Source organism: Periplaneta americana, chromosome 2 (genome assembly GCF_040183065.1).
Source record: "Periplaneta americana isolate PAMFEO1 chromosome 2, P.americana_PAMFEO1_priV1, whole genome shotgun sequence".
Lineage (NCBI taxonomy): Eukaryota > Metazoa > Arthropoda > Insecta > Blattodea > Blattidae > Periplaneta > Periplaneta americana.
Window position 1 is genome coordinate 217,431,196 of NC_091118.1, and position 17,863 is coordinate 217,449,058.

Sequence of the window (17,863 nt, forward strand, 5' to 3'; positions counted from 1 at the left end):
GTACTGCCAATGTTCAAGAACGGTTTATGGGATTCACAAATGTCAGTTCGGGCAAAACTGCTGCTGCTTTGTTTCAGCATGTGGAAGGTGTTATAGCAGAATACAATGTCGGCAATAAGTTAATTGCACAGACATACGATGGTGCTTCAGTTATGGCGGGAAATATTAATGGCTTAAAAACAAAAGTTCAAGAAAAGTATCCTCAAGCACTATTTGTCCATTGTTACAGCCATGTTCTCAATTTAGTTTTGCGACAAACTACTTCAACCATTCCAGAATGCCGCATTTTTTTCAAAACACTGTCGGGTTTGGCTGCATTTTTCTCATCATCTCCTAAAAGATCAGAAAAACTCAAGGAATTTATGAAAAAGAAACTCCCAAAAGTAGCACCAACTACATGGATTTTACATCTCGGCTTGTAAATACTGTACAGTAAAGAAATACAGAGAACAACTGACTGCTTTCTTTGAAAATATCATTTGTAATGACTCTGAAGAAAACTGGGATGATGATGTAATTGTGCAGGCTCAAGGATATTTGTATTTTTTCACACAGTTTCAGAATACATTTCTTCTTGAAGTCTATGCTAGAGTGTTCGCACATACAGATGTGCTCTACAATATTCTTCAGACAAAAAGTCTAGACACAGCATACTGCTTGCAAGAGGTATCAAAGTTAAAAAATACTATATCCGAGTTCAGACGTAGTGGGTTTCCGTCCATATGGAGTAATATGGAAAATGAAAATTCTTCAGACAATACAATGGAACCACCATTAAAGCGAAGAAAAGGAGATGATGAATTGAAATACAGGCAGCTGTACTACAGCATACTAGATCGTATGCACATGGAAATTACTGACAGATTTTCTGATTATGGAAAGCTTCAGTTCACACATCTTCTAGATTCTCAAAATTGTTCTGCTTATAGAGAAAACTTCCCGAATGAGGCACTAAACAAATTATTTCAGTCCTATAACAGTCACTTTGATCAAGTACGTTTGAAAAATGAATTAAGTGTAATATATTCAGCAGAAGTCTTTGATTTTTCGAACAAACCTATCCATGAAATATTATCTGCCATATATGAAAACCAGCTGAACCAAGTTATTCCTGAAGTCCTTAAATTGGCAACATTAATTGTGACAATACCAGCTACGTCAGCATCGGCAGAAAGAACATTTTCTGCGTTGAAGAGAATAAAATCCTACTGTAGATCAACTCATACACAAGAACGTTTATCCGGCTTGGCACTGATGTCCATTGAAAAGTCATTTCTACAGAAACTTCGCAAGCGGCCCAACTGTAATTTCAATGACGAAGTCATCCAAGTATTTTCGTCCCAATCAAGACGTCTGGAATTCACATATAAATAGGTAAGGAATTTTATTATAGGGATTTTAAAACATATTTTGTGTAATAATAGGGTCAGTGGTAGCCCAGACCCTTAAACCAGTATACGCCACTGGTGCTCATCATGTTTAGAAAGCAGACCTCTAAGTGAAATTCGTGACAAGTGTGTAAATGAAAGACCGTGAGAACTGCCCAAGTGTTTCAATTGATAATTTTATGAGCGAAAAAGACAACGTACTGTACTAGTACAAACATAAAGAATAAAGTGGTCTATAAAATGAAGCAAGTAAAATTATCATTTAACAAATAATAATGCTGCATTACAAGCAAACTGCAGTTGGTATCAGAATTTAATAAATTAAATTTATAAACAAAAGAAAAATCGATAATGTGTTAAATTGGAAAAATCATATTAAAGAAATTACCCCCAAACTAAATTCAGCTTGTTTTGCTATTAGATCTATGCAAAAGATAGTAAATATCAATACCTTAAAAACAATATACTTTGCATACTTCCACTCGGTAATGAGTTTTGGAATAATATTCTGGGGAAATTCCACAGATATTAACAATATATTTCTATTATAAAAAAGAGTAATTAGAATAATAGTAGGTGACAAATCTAGGGAATCTTGTAGGACTATTTTCAAGAAACTACAAATAATGCCCATGGCTTGTAGTATATCTTTTCATTAATCATCTTCCTTGTATGTAATCGTGAAAACTTTGTAACTAATTCAACAGTTCATAGCATAAATACACGTCAAAAAAATGGCTTTCATACTCCATCGGCAAGTCTATCGTGCTATCAAAAAGGAGTGCGTTATATGGCAGTGAAAATTTTTAATAGTCTCCCTATCGATGTAAAAAATGAAACTCAAAACATAAGATTATTTAAGGCCAAATTGAAGAAGTACCTAATTTCTCATGCCTTCTATTCTGTAGGTGAATTCATGACATTCAATAACACTTCATGAAATTGATACTAAAACTTTGTGTTGTACCAGTAGACTATATTGTAGATCTCGTCTGTTTATATATTTTATCTAGACTGTGACTATAAATTAAGACTTTATAATAGTATTAAGTTTTTTGACTTGTTCCATATTCTAGCTGTAAGCAATGTATGAATACCATGGAATGTTAATAAATACAATACAATATACAATACAGTACAATCGTGCATGGTTCTACAAACCTCAAATAAATCTACGCAGCAACACAGACTTTTTTTACAGGCTTTAGTGAAGTGGCCATTGTCATTTCAGCTGTGCCGGCTACAAATTCTTTTGCTATTTTTTAATGTAGAAATACATCTTTGTAATCGGCACAGTTGCTCAGTAACAATATCCAAAGGAGGTGTTCCCAGTACATTAACTTCTGACTAAATAAACCTAGTGAAACGAAAAGTACACCACCATGTAGACAAGAGAGTCCCGAAAAAGTTCACAACTGCGCAGAAGTGAACAGACCTCGAGGCCAGCAAGATGGCTGGGGCAAAACATGCTTCAAAACTGAATTCTGGCGGCCATTTTATTCACATAACTCGGTGAGATTTGAACTCACCCAGTTGTTAGAGGGTTGATCGATCGAGCACAACAGGACTGACTAAATAAATAGAAAGAAGAAAATGATCTAAGGTAAATTGGACCTTCAGCTTTCAAGAAGTAGTCATGAAAATTTATGAACTTTAAAAATGCCTCGAAATTCAAATGTTAAGAGAATGCAAAAGTGAGAACCATAGGAGAAAAAGGGCATTCCAAGACAAATCAAACAAGCCCAATACCACTGCTGAGGAATGCAGAGGGGCACAGGAGAGCATGGTGACAGTGACCAGATGCCCTGTTTTACAACAACAGTTCAGTATTGTCAGGATGCGAAAATGTCCCGGTTTTCTTGCACTGGTGAAAAATGTTTTGAAAGCGGTACATTTCCCCGTGAAATGCAATGTGAGTGAATATAATTTTAAAAAGTATGAGTGACAGGTGGAATTGTATTGTATAAAAGTATAAAGAAAACTTTCTTACTTTGGACAGCATTTTATTATTTGCTGATTTTTTGTAGTCTTCCAGAGAACAATGCAAGTCTGGAACGTGTTTTCAACCTTATTGGACTGATGAAAAGAACCGTGCTTCCCTAAATTTAGTTAAAGCAACATTACATGATTAAAGAATTATCAACTTATTGTTTTAAGCTAAGGTAAGTTACATGTGTCGCTATGGTTACGTTAGCATTAAAATCATGAGAAAATGTAATATTCATTCTTATTTCTTCTATCAGAACAACATAAATTTGCAGTTGCAATTATCTGAATTTCAATTTGTAAAATTTGTGTTTGATATGTCGCATCTAAGAAGTGTCCCGGGTTGTTACTTTCAAAAGCTGGTCACCCTGGATAGCGCACGCATGTGTAAGCGACATTTCACTCATATGCTGTACAGCAACCACTCCGATAGTGTCAACACCAAACAACCCCCTCAACAACCACAACTACCCATGATAACCCACACCCGTCAACTTCTGAAACATTGTCTGGCCTGTAAGCATGCTCTGTAAACTATTCATTCAGTTAATAAACCGGACAAATTCGAAACATTTCTTCCTCCAATTTCGCCCACAACCAAATGCAGTTCTACATCCAGGAACTGTCCAGCTCAGTTCACCAGGCAGTGCTATAGTTCTTTAACTCTGGCTGAGGGATGTCCCTCCTCTCCACCACATCCTAATAAATCTGAGAGCTAAGTACGCCCGCCGATACTAATGATGAAGTAAAAGGCTACTGATACTTTTCTGTCAAAATATTTTCTTTTAGTTCAGTCAAACTACACTCTCGATTCAGCAGAGCATTACAACAATCTCCCTCCACCAGTAACTGGCTGATGAACATTCAATGGAATGCAGGATCACAATGACAATGAACTCTGTCCAGTCTTTCATACTGACAACTGAAAGGAACAATAATATATTAGGTACTGGTCAGCAAACTTACCACTGGCCTCAGATCCGGATGAAGCAAGATGTAGCCGTTGTTAGTCACAATAAATGCATAACCATTGACACCGCTCTGCAACAAAAGAAGAAGCCACCAAGTTAATCTCACTAGCAAAAACAAAGATTAAGAAAGTCATCTTTCATACAATTCTTATTACAGAAATCTAAAGTTGCATTCACAAATATCTTCATGGAGGGAGAGATTAACTTGTTTTACAAAGTAAACTGAACCTACTGAAAAATGAAGTAATACCACAGTCTAGCACAGGGCTGGGCACATTACGTGATTCTGAGAAATGAGCGCTGTGTGCTTTAAAGAGCGCGTCTTGCGAACGCTGTGACGTAAGCATACTGTACGTCATTCAGTGTCAGTGCAGTGGTGACTCTGCAGTATGATGGCGAACTTTGAAGACGGAGCTTCCGCTCATACACTAAAGCGTCCCGCTACTCCCAATGCGTTTAATGTATCATGGTAGGAGGAGTTCTTTTTGGTAGAGAGCAGTGGATTAGCAAAGTGTTTAATTTGGCATAAAACACCCCAACTGATTAAGAAGTTCAATATCCAACGGTATTATTCTTTACAACATGCTACTGAATATGACAAATATGTTGGTAATGAACGCCATAAATTAATACAACTTAAAGAAAATGTTTCTCAGGTGCATTATATTAGAGTATCTATTTGATATTTACATTGGATTATAAGTTATTATACATTTAGTAATATACAATTTTAAATTATACAAGTATTATGATATATCATAGTATAGTATATTACAGTTCATGATATATCATATATATCAGATCAAGAAATGGATTCGGAACACCTCAAAATCTGTGCTTCAGTGGCTGGCCATGATAATATCTTTGAAAAATATTGGAGTGCAAGAGGTCAAATGACTTTATTGTCAAACGCCTGGCATTAAAAACAACAATATATTATCTTCCCTCTATGTCTCGGCCTCCACAAAGGTCTTTTTCCCTCCGGCCTCCCAACTGTTCTTCTTACTATCTAATATAACTGCTTTTTGAAGTTTCTTATATTCACTAGGGATTTTCTTTTACAAGTAAATTTTATTGAGTACAGATGCAATTTGTGAATCATTCATAATGTATAAAATGGCTGTCTTCAATGAGTTTCCACTTCTACTCTGCTACATGCCCACAAGCTCTTCCACCACTATTTTATAATTCAGGCGTTCAGCAAAACTGTTGTATACCTTTCGTTTTGCATCTATTAAACTTTTCTTAAATAATACGACATTTTTCGTACATTCAATCGTAACAAACTGTTAATTTATTCATATAACGTCTTATGCACATATCAATATTCACCTGCACATACGGTATGTGACTATGCGTAGGCCTACATATGTAAGGGGTGCAGAGAGGACACAGACTCCAGCGGCCCAGTCAAAAGGAAACAACTCAAAATTTAAAGTTTTGAGAAACCTGAATTTTAAATCTTCACATTGCTGTGAAAAATCCAATTCATTCATTCATTCATTGTGCTCAAGGGCAGGTGTTTCACTGCAAACCCAGATTTCTCCAGTCTTTCCTACTAATTTGAAACTTGCAGATATATAAAACATCATTAACAGAATCTGGAGTAATTTTGACGATCCTTTGATTTTTCAAAGCAACATGAAGATTTAAAACGCAGGTATCTCAAATCTTTAAATCTTGAGTTGTTTCCCTTTTCGACATCAAGTCACGTGATCAACGTGATCATGTTACCTTGTAGTTGTACGTGAGTTTCTCCATATCCTTGATAGGCACGTCAGTTCCCGCCACTCCCAGGAGCTCTGCAAGCCGTGTCTGAGGATGAAGACATCAGTAAGAATTAAGGCTTCAACCTATTTGTTTTCAATACCATTAAGAAAGGAACAAAATGGACAACAAATTTTAACATGAATGTCTTACTTAAGAAATCTGCTCATTTTCATTCCATATGTTTAAAACTCCAATATTAATTTATGGAAATTCACATTATTATTTGAAATTTGAACTCTACATAATAACTGATGACACCATTTTACCGAAACAGAATCATTGTTAAAAACGTAAATATATATTTTAATTAGCGCAGCATTACATATCAATAATTAAATTAGTATTAAAGACGTGCGATAGTCTTTTTGTGTGAAAAGATTAGCATTTGTTGCTACACAATTCAAATTCTATCAGTTTGAATAACTGCTAAATAGTCCTGCATGTAATCGAATGTTGAAGATGCAGAAAAAAAGAGAAAGTAATGGTAGTGCTACAATTTAGCAATAGTAGTGGGTTGATAGCAGCAGTAGTGGCGGTAATAAACTAATAAATTAGTTTTTCATTCATTTATGCACTCGTGCACTATATCATTAATTTATTTTTAACCCAGTACAGGTGAAAACCTATTTAATCTGCACATAAATTATGATCGTGCAGCGAGTTCTAGTGAACATTCCCTGTGCCAGAGTGGGTCATGTCATAACGAAAATTTAGCTGGACAGAATTAATAACTTCTCTCCTAAACAAGATTTTTATGAAACTTTGTAGAGGCGTTAGAGGTAGCATATATTTTTTGTGTACAAACTCCGAATACGTTTGTATGAGAAGGGGGTGGTTTTAGACAAAATTAATGAATTTCTCCTGTCCAACAGATTTTCACGAAACTTTGTACAAGAGTTAGTGGTAGCACAAAATTTCATAAAAAATTTCTTAGATAGAAGTTATTAGTTTTTGTCTAAATGCACCCCATCCGTTTTTTACAAACGTAACGAGAGTTATACACAAAAAAAAATCTATGCCATCCAAAATTCCTGTACAAAGTTTCATAAAATTCCTTACATAGGAGGAAATTTATTAAATTTTTTCCTAAATGCACCCCTATGAAGAGGTAGCCTCTTATGCAAACGTAATCAGAATTTGTACACAAAACAATATATGGTTTAAAATGGTTTCTGTCAACTGTGAAAAGCTACATTTTGGCTGCTAGATTTGCTTGGCCCATAGTGCAGTGTTTAAGTTCACCGACCAGTGACGGTCCCTCCACTACAACCATTGCTTGCATAGATCTGTGAACTCACAATGCTTCACTGGATTAAAACACGCTTTATTTTATATTAATAACATTCATATATCTGGCCATAGAACAGTGGTGTACACAGAATTTTGTCAAGGTGGGGGGGGGGGGGTAATTATTAATATTGTTTACAATTTACATTATCGGTATTGTAAATGCTGTGTATTATTATTATTATTATTATTATTATTATTATTATTATTGTTATTATTAAGTTATGATATATTTATTAATATTATTATATATTTATATAAAAAATATGAACTGTCAAATCTACAAAACGTTAAACGAATGTTTCACATTAAAGTCAGAACTCAAACTAACGAATGGATGAATACCGCTCTTAAAATGAGTTTAAAATCGACAATGCAAAATATTTAAAATCAGCACTGTGGAATTGTCAAAACAAACTTTTCAATATGTTTCATAACAAGTTAAATTTCATATTATGTCGGCTTCATTTTATTACAAGGTCAGTACTAGGCAGTAGGTCTCCCTGTAATAAAGACAGCATTGTTATAATTCGAAATGCCACATTACCAAGCACAGGAGAAAACGATTATGGATAAAAAAATACTCAAATCTAAATATGTCATTTTTTTAAGTTCAAGAGGGGGGGGGGGGGTTGAACCCCCACACTTGCGTACACCCCTGCCATAGAATTATTAGCAGGTGCACGTTCCGAGATCTAACACCATGTGACCTGTTTCTGGAGAACACTGAAAAATAAAGTGCATGCAACTGATCCCCATGCTGGAGGAACTTCAAGCAAACATTCGTCCATTAGTGCAGAGCAACTGACGCTTGTGAATGACAGTTTCTTATGCCGATGCAAATTGTATGTATCACAAAATATGACCAACACTTGCAGCAGCTTCTGTGAGGAGGATGAGTATTGAATGTTATTAATATAACACAGTAGTATGTACTGTACGTTTCAATCCGGTGAATTCGCTGATGTAAACAGTGGGAGGTGGGGAGTACTTGCTGCTGATCAGCTGGCACAAACACGGGGACTGGGACTTGCCGTAGTATTCATTCATTCATTCGATTTTATTTATTCATTTGATTTTATTTATTCATTTATTCATTCATTCATTCATTCATTTATTTATTTTGCTAATAATTGTAACATAAAATATAATATATACAGAAAAAACTTTAGCTCGCCCCTGATAGCGTAGAACTCGCGCTCAGGGGCGGATTCCTGAATTGAAATTAATAATTATACAATACAATTTGTCTTATGTCTATTATGCAATTATAGTATATAAATTTAAATTTACAATTTTTCAATTTTTATAAAATCCATACATAACTTTTTAAATTTAATACTAGAACTATTAGAATCGACAAGATTAGGATATTTAAATATAAATTTGTTATATATTCTTGGGCCTAAATTACTACTATAATTAAATACTGTAACAGTGTTGCATTTTGGTTCAAACAATCTTAAAGAATTCATATCTTTTGTTTCATAACTATGAGAATACAATTCAAAATTATTTCGATTTCTATGTATGAATTTTATTAATACAATATAATAAATGTGTCTTACGTTAAGTACATTAAAGTCTAAAAACAAATTTTGAGATGGAAAATCAATAGGTTTATGAAGACATATTTTAATTATTTTCTTCTGTGATAAATAAAGTGGATTAAAATTGGATTTAAATGAGCTACCCAATCCTATAATTCCATACATAATTACCGATTGATATAAAGTTAAATATATTATGCGTAATAAACTTATTGACAAGTAATTCCTCAATAAAACAAAATAATATAAACTTAACCTGTTTATGTAGATCAACATGTAACCATTTTTATTTTATGCATTTCAAACACAGAAGACAATCAAACGGAATGTCACTCACTGATCTTGTTCACATTTAGAGGGTGTCCCGTTTTGTAGCTTTAATCTTGCTAGGATCTGACAAGAACTGTTGTAATATGAAGTTCGTTTAAGCGTTTTGAACTATAAAATAATAATAATAATAATAATAATAATAATAATAATAATAATAATAATAATAATAATAATAATAATAATAATAATAATAATAATAATAATAATAATAATAATAATAATAATAATAATAATAATAATAATAATAATAATAATAATAATAATAATAATAATAATAATAATAATAATAATAATAATAATAATAATAATAATAATAATAATAATAATAATAATAATAATAAAGAATGAACTTTCTCCTCCTCATCATTCTGCTCACCTCATTGCTGACGTAGCTGTTTGTCTTCCTGTCAAAAGCTGGTACGGACACGGAGACCATGACACGGTACTCTTGCAACTTGGGCTCTTCTTTGCCACCATTTTGCTAACATCAAAACATCAAAGATTACAGCAACTGACTGACTTGTATCTTTAGTTCACACACTGACAATCTTCATTTAGGTTTTGTCATCCATTATTGCAAGACTTTCAGAAATTCTAATCAGAGGAACTTCAACTGTACAATTCCATACTGAGTCAATTCAATACGTAATACAACAACTATGGGCTCATGTCTTTAACACAGACAGCCTACAACCTCTAGAAAGTATTCTATAATAAATTCAGTGCCCATATACAAAAACTAGTAAATAATGTAGTTCGAAAGAGATCGAATTTTTCAAACCTCAGCATTTAAAATGTCAGTAACTGGATATTCTTATAAGACACTGAGTAAATCATTATAATCGTGCATTACTGTGAATGAAACGAGGAAGTGTGCTTAATGCAGTGCGTAAGTATATTACAAGTGCAAACATTGCGAGCAATCAAGTGTGGGGCATAAAAACCACGTGATTCCATGTTGCACTTCAAAGATCGAGTTTCCGACATTTATTGCATGCTTACCTTAAAAATTCATGAACATTACTAGTACCTACATTATGTAGTTTAACATTGTTGTAATATTTATGACATCAGAGTTAGATAACATACCTGCCCACAAGGAACAACGTGTTAGGCAACACACACATGCAGAACACAGTTAGACAAGCGCACCGAGGACCTCCAGTCTTGACTTGACATTGTCCCCACTCACAGGTCACAGCGGACACTAGAGAACAGCTATAGAAGGAAAACATCCCTCATCAAAGAATAACAATGATTGTAACACTCCTCATTTTTTCTAACATCAAGTTGTAATTCATAACTTCGTGAAATTCTGATGTTGGCTTGTTTACCTCACACAATAACAATGACTGACTGTGTAAGCAGAACTCATGTTACGATGCAAAGCCTTTAATTCTTTTACACATTTATTTTATACGTATTATCTCCTTCACAAGCATAAAGCAAAAGTTTATGAAGTACCAGTCTATAACAAAAGTGTATTTCAGTCCAGACAGTGATAGGTACTGGAAAAGGGCGATGTCCTCATTACAAATATTTTCTAACAAACGCCTTTTCTCAAATGTTTTTATGTTAGCTATGAATATTAATTTCTACAAAAATTTTCATCTTCTGTCTTATTAAATTCAAATAAAACTTATTTGGAATGTGCATTTCAAACTCTGCTTTTGAATATTCATCAAGTAACACGTTACTATCACCAGGAAATTAAACTATGCAGACATTCGTTTATATTCCATCTTACTTGTAACTATGTACATTTCCCTCACATTAAACAATTTTCTGATTATACAGAATCTGTAACTCGCTCGTTACTGAGTGTTACAAGTCAGTGTTATAGCTTTGAAGGGAATTTCTTAAGTACTGAGATTCTAGAGGATCACAGTTATTGTTACATTGTTGCACAACATTTACACTATTCCGAATTTTATTATGCATGTTCACTACCTAGAAATGCATATGAATTGTCTGTACTTCGATATAAATAATAGAATTATCCATGAAGCATAAAAATATTTACGATAAGTAACTGCTGCTCTTATAGGTTCCTAAAAGTACTTTATCAGCAGAAATGGAATCGTACACATATCGTGCAAGCTATTTTATTCATTAAAAACATATGAATTTGAATACATGCAGCTTCTTGGTTCAGAAAACTAATGTAAGCTTGCCAAATAGCATTGAAACATTTTACAATCAGAAGTACATCAAATTCTCTAGAGGTTTTTCAATTAGTTCTCTGAATTAATTTCTTGTATGTTTAAACTTTCGGAGTTATGTTGGCTTCTTGGTCTAATAAACGCAACAAAAGATAATGGATGTCAAAATGAATTTTTCGTGATCACTCTCACAAAAGAGTTTTTTTTCCGGCTAGATGGCAATGCAGTACACAGTTTCAAACACTTCAACAAGTGACAATGGGCGCAACTATCCATGAATTCTTTCAATTCTTCTTCTTCCTATCACATATTAAGCCTGGTGGCCTGTTCGGTCTCACTCCATCGCTTCAGCAGACGGCCCAAAGATCTTGTTCCTAAAGGGTGGTAATTTAGTGCTTGGCGTGGTATCCTTGTTGTAGCATCCTGAGTATACGAGATTTCCATTTCTGTCTTTTTTAATTTTCTCTAAAATTAGGTCAATATTAATTCTTTCAAAATATCCTATTTTTTCTTGTCTAATCCAGTATAGCCAGCAGCTCTTCTTAAAAACTTCATTTCATTGGCAGTGATTCGGTGTTCATCACATTTACGTGTGGTCCAAGCTTCACTTCCATACATGAGAACAGGTCTCGCTATTGTTTTATAGGCTTTAATTCTTCTATGTTTTTGGACAAGAGAAGGTTTAAAAATGTAATTAATTGTATTCATTGCGTAGTTAAAGTAATTCAATTTTGTTGAAACATCTTTTTCTTGTTCGTAGTTAAAATGATAACCCAAATATTTAAAACATGAGACTTGTTCTACAGGTTTATTATAAAGGCAAATTTTGCTGCGGAGATGATTTTTTCCGATGAATTCCATTACTTTAGTTTTATTAACTGAAATTTCCATCCTGTATTCCTGAGAAATGAGTTGTAATTGGAGGCATCTTCAGAATCTGCTAATAATATTACATCATCTGCAAACAGTAACATATGTAACTTTAAATTTCTATTGATGTTCTTTGGATTCGTTCACAGAAAACTGTGACATCACTGAGGCTACTCACAAGCAAGTGTCTAGCTTCTTGCTACTGGATTGTATTCCACCACTGAAGAGATAACAGAGTGCCGTGACTAGATGTGGATTTCAGGTCAACTTCTATTTATTTCGTAACTGGTAGTGCATTAAAACCATAACCAAGTTTCATGAACACTCATATCCAAACATATATTACACCAGTTGTATAATGCAGACATTGTTGTTTTTTTAGACTCTACCAGTACCGGTACAGCAAGATGTACTCAACTGGCAGTATTTTTCCGAAATAATTATTATATGAATTATGGTGTTATTTTACCTAATTGACTAGTTCAATGTTATCTCCATCATCTTTGAATTCAAAAGATGATGGAAATAACATCGAAACTAGCCAATCAGGTAAAATAACATCACGATTTAAATATTAACACAGCGAAGTTGTTATTTATTTAATCTGAATAACTTAACAGCTTATGAGTAGTTATTATAGTTTTGCGAAGTAAAAGGAAACCAATCTGTGAACAAACTAGCTTCTCAACTAACGAATAGAAATACTTCTGGAACATCTCACACAGTGAAAAATTGAAAACAAAGTCGGACAAAATTTTTGAAAATAACGAAAGGTTGGAATCTCTCTGGACAACAACTAAAATGGTAGCAAAAAAATGAAGTAAAATAAATTTAAAATCTCAATTAAATATTTGACAATTAATATTGAATGACAAACCGCTGTTGTGGCTGAGTGCTAGCAAGTCAGAGAGCCCATATTCAAATCCCAGTCGATTAACCCTTTCTAACCCAAATTAAATTTACAAGCAATCCATGTTGAAACAAATAGCTGTATTAGGACCAATTCAGTGACCAAATTACGGGAGTGGCAACATTTGAAACAAAACTATATTGATGAAAATGTATTGAAATAGAAGTTATCCAGCAAAATTTACCTTCATATGTAACACACAAGTGTATAAATGCTATAAAATTAATTATTGCCATATGGTATCTATAGGTAAGAAAGGGTTAACTCTGAATATTTCATAACTTGTGCTAAGCAAGCCATGGTTCAGGTACTCCACCTCCTCTGTGACATCCCAATAACTCTCCGTCATCATCCATGGCCTGCGGTGCACTGTGGATAGTCTTTGACGAGTGATCTATGCTTCTTGGCACTAGCGACATCTATAAGCTATGCTCGCAAACACAGGGTGAATAATGGAAAGGGCTTCATTTGCGCCATATTAAATGACAAGTAACGTGATTTCTATGTTGATAACATTGCGGCGTTTAGTTCCTTCATTCACAAGCTTTCCAATCCCCAGCATCTCAGTCTACACGAGCCTATCTTGGGCACCTAACCTTGACGTCCGCTATCTAGTTATGATCGACTCGAGGCATATCGTATGATGGCAAAGTTTCTGGTTACTGTGAGGGAACACAGGGAGTTTAAACCGGAACGCAACAGGAAAACAAATGCAAGACTCCTGGAACAGACGTCATTTCCTGCTCCAGGTAGGACACAAGGTTGACGAGCAGCATCTTGTACCTGGGTCGGATCTCTAATGTAAATGTGGTCTTCCTTGCCCTGACTAAAGTACTGATCGGTATTTCGAGCATGCTTAGACAACTGTTTCTTGTGCTCTTTGGTGTTGACGCTCACGTCCCACAGCCACGCGGCTAGCGTGGGGTCCTGCGAACACAAAACAGCATCTGACTGAATCTCAGTTCTCACATTTATGTGATTGGCTTCATTATTTATTTACTTGCTTGTTTAAGTGCGGTACTCATCTGTCCTACTTATTTATGCTTAATGTGGGATGTTTCACTACTTCGCCCGTCGGCAGGCTGGCACTAGTTTATCTTACATCATCACATGTCACACAAAAGACAAAAGCTGCAAACACAAGATGTTCACCACTTCTGGTACTTTGTTTTCAATGTACACTGCCTCCCACCTCGATAAAATTCCAATATTTAGAACTCTAAACTGTTTCCTTTGTTATAATGAACACCAATCAACTGCATGATTGTTCAGTATTTCACTGTATAAATGATAGGCCTACTGGAAAACCAGCAAGCGTCTATTTTAATTTCATCTTTCGCCTCTTTTTATTTGTGCACTTCTCAACAATGACAAAATTCATTAAAACTGTTTAATTTACTTCTTTGTTTATTTTTACGGACTTAGTGTAATCATTAGAGTACTGTAATTGCATTGTATTGTATTTATTTATTCCCTGCACAATCTATTACAGATTATAGTTCGTCAATTGGTAAGGCTATTATATTCAATCACAGTTCAGCTGGGTGAAAGAGAAGACCTGCTGGCCTGATTAAATAAATAAATTATTAAACTATTTTTTTTTTTATTATTACTATGTACTTAATTTATTTCAGTTTACTTTTGAAGTTATGTGACCCCGTCAGTAGATGTAAATTGTACCATTTAATGAAATATGGGTCTGTCTCTAGAATCTATCACTAGATTTTTTCCAGAAGCTGCAAATGTTGTATGCTGTAATCTTGACTCAGTGGTTAATGCCAACTTTGAAAATGTTGTGAACTGCAAAAGAAACCAAGCAACTGCTGAAAGCAAAATAAAATTTCTCTAAAATAAAATGACAGACACAAGTAGGTAGAGCATTATTCCATACAGTCTACAGTGCAAGAAACTGTTGGTGTTCTTATTCCTTTGAGCTCTTCCAGCCAATGAAGACAAATCAGTGTTATTTTGTATCAAATGTGCTTCACGTAAATTTGACTGATTAATTTAAAAACCAGATAATTTCAGTTACCATCAATTTTGAGATGTGACTAACGCACAGAATATGTTCCACATTTGGGCAGAGATGAGCTCATAATGAACACGAAACTGAAAATCACAATTTCACCCGTATTTTTTATCTCCAGAAGAAGAAAATCGTAACTGTAATTATCTGAGTCCAGAAATACGCGCCTCACTGGCTGATTAATGATAAGTAAGTTAACACGTTATGAGCTGCGTCGCCATTCAGTCTATTAGTGTACTGCTGTGTTATGAAACAGATCATCAGAATTAAATTGCGAAGCTGTCAAATAATCGTCGACAAAACTGAAACTAAAACATCAAATGAAATACATCGGACTTCCAACTATCCAAATTCACATGTTAGTAACAAGGAAAATCGAAGATAAGCACTGGCTAGAGTGCAGCAGATGTGGGTTCGAATCCTGATGGAAGACGATGACAATGTTGGCGCAGGAAACATGAAACTGATATGCAAGCCATTTTGTCACAATAAACAAGATATTCGTCGAACTGGTCACAACTATGCATGGCAACAAATTAATGTAAATTACTACAAGCACCAGTATGTACAATAAAATATAAAAATGTGTACAGACTGCAGTTTTACTGTACAGTTTCACCAACTGTACTTTTCTGATGGTATTCATTAGATAAGGTACATGAGCCATATTCCGACACTCTAAGCTTTGAAAATTTATATTTATTTTTCCATTCAACGTGGAAACTTTATAATTTGTATACGTTTAGTATATTTACATAAATACTTAGAAAAAATATTTCAGGTATGTATGTACAGTGAAATTCAAACAGTAGAACGAATTTGAAAAGTTTACAAAGTGTCGGAATTGCGACCCTGTGGTCCTAATTCTGACACATGATGTACCTTAATTCCGACACACAAACAAATTTAACAATAACCTTATGAAACGTTAAAGCGGCCTTACATAAGTGAAATTAATTAGTTCTAAACCATTTTCATTATATTTATTACTATAATCATCAAGTTAAATAAAGCTAAACACGTTCAATATGGTGACACAATACAAGCAGGATGGTTTGATAAAAAAACAAGGTAGAAAACATGAACACATTCTTGATTTAAACTTTGGTACAGAGAAACTGGATAGAAAAATCCTTTGACTGGAGACATACATTATCAGTCTTCTTCACAATTAGGACAAACGAAGGATCCTCGAAAATCAACACTTATGTCAGCACATTTTTCATGCACATACTTCTTACACTTGCAGCACATTCGCATATCGGCGACTCTGTCCATCATACATATTGTGAAAAACCAGCTTTCTTTTCTTTTTGAAGGCATTCCACTTGGTCCTGCTTCTTGATAATCCTGCACAGACGTAGTTTTACTGGGACATTCGGAAAAATTCTTTGGAACTTTTGATGCTATAGTCTTTGGAAGATTCTTCGTTTCTGTCTTGGTGAATAAGGACTTCACTATACGTTGAGCTTTTGAGTTCACAGCGGGACGTCTTGGCTTGGTTTTATTCCTCTTAAGTTTGGGTGAAGTCAAAATTTCTGTGAAGCTTGTTGACAGCCTTTCGCATTGACAGGAACTCCACTATCATTAGCACATTCAGTGACTTATGAGTTGCAAAGCTCACTGTTACCGTCACTCTCCTCGTCAGATTCTAACCCCTCTCTATCTTTTTTGGGCGGTTGCAGAAAATATTGTGACTTTTATTCCAACAATAATGGCTTTCTATTTCTGAATTTAAACACTCCCGTCAACAATGGGTATTCCACTCCACACAGCAACACAGTATTCGTTATTGCACTCCACAGACGACAATGACAATTCACGTGGATTATTGAAAACAACAATGTACTCCTAATCTCAACTAATGTTCACAAAGCACTATTTACAAAAACAAAACTGTCAGTTCTCAGTTCACAGTTCGTTTGCCTTGGCTAGTTCTTCTAGCTCATTCACTCAATTTCACAGTACATCGAACCCAAAACTTCCAGAGACAGTCCACTGAACTTCGAACTCAAGTTCCGGATGCGTTGCTTCCGCCTGGACGCTGCCACGGTTACTCAAGTTCACTGCGTGTCGAACCAAAGACTCCCGGACGCGTTACTTCTGCCTGAACGCTGCCACAGTTACTCAGCTCACTCGCGTGTCGAACCTAAGACTCCCGGACGCGTTGCTTCGGCCTGGACGCTGCCACAGTTACTCAGCTCTCGGCCCGACGAACCCAAGACTCCTGGACGCGTTGCTTCCGTCTGGGCGTGCTGATTCACAAACTGAACTCGCTGTCCAAACTAAACTGACTGTGGGGGTCACTTGCCCTTCTGTTTATCGCTAAATCACACTTCTGGAACGTACTGCTTCCCGAAGTATCAACGGATGTCGCGAGGCTTGCGCTTCATGAGACTTCTGTTTCTCGCTGCTTCTTTTCCCCCTTCACCTCGCACAGCCCAGCGCCCAAGCGCTTGCCGAAGCCCACGTTTCATTTCCCCGCGCTCCAGTGCCCACTGAAGATCGCCCCCTTCTCTCCGCGCGCCTACCATCTCGCGCGCCCTCCCTCCTGCCGGACGCGCGCCACGTCTTTCAACATGGCGCCACAATATAAATCAGAGGGAGCGAATG

General features: G+C 35.2%; 1 protein-coding gene across 4 annotated transcripts in view; it reads right to left on the minus strand.

Annotated features, from left to right (window-relative positions):
* Window positions 1-17,863, minus strand: part of LOC138695131 (voltage-dependent calcium channel subunit alpha-2/delta-3-like) — a 91,337-nt gene that overhangs the window by 36,482 nt on the left and 36,992 nt on the right. For 3 of the 4 annotated variants that reach the window (XM_069819551.1, XM_069819550.1, XM_069819553.1), the window contains 4 exons: window positions 14,008-14,151; window positions 9,659-9,763; window positions 6,080-6,160; window positions 4,341-4,415 (listed from right to left, as the gene is read on the minus strand). In XM_069819551.1, the coding sequence (XP_069675652.1) occupies window positions 4,341-4,415; window positions 6,080-6,160; window positions 9,659-9,763; window positions 14,008-14,151 (405 nt within the window). The remainder of the gene's footprint in view (window positions 1-4,340; window positions 4,416-6,079; window positions 6,161-9,658; window positions 9,764-14,007; window positions 14,152-17,863) is intronic. The other variant, XM_069819552.1, reaches the window with a different exon arrangement.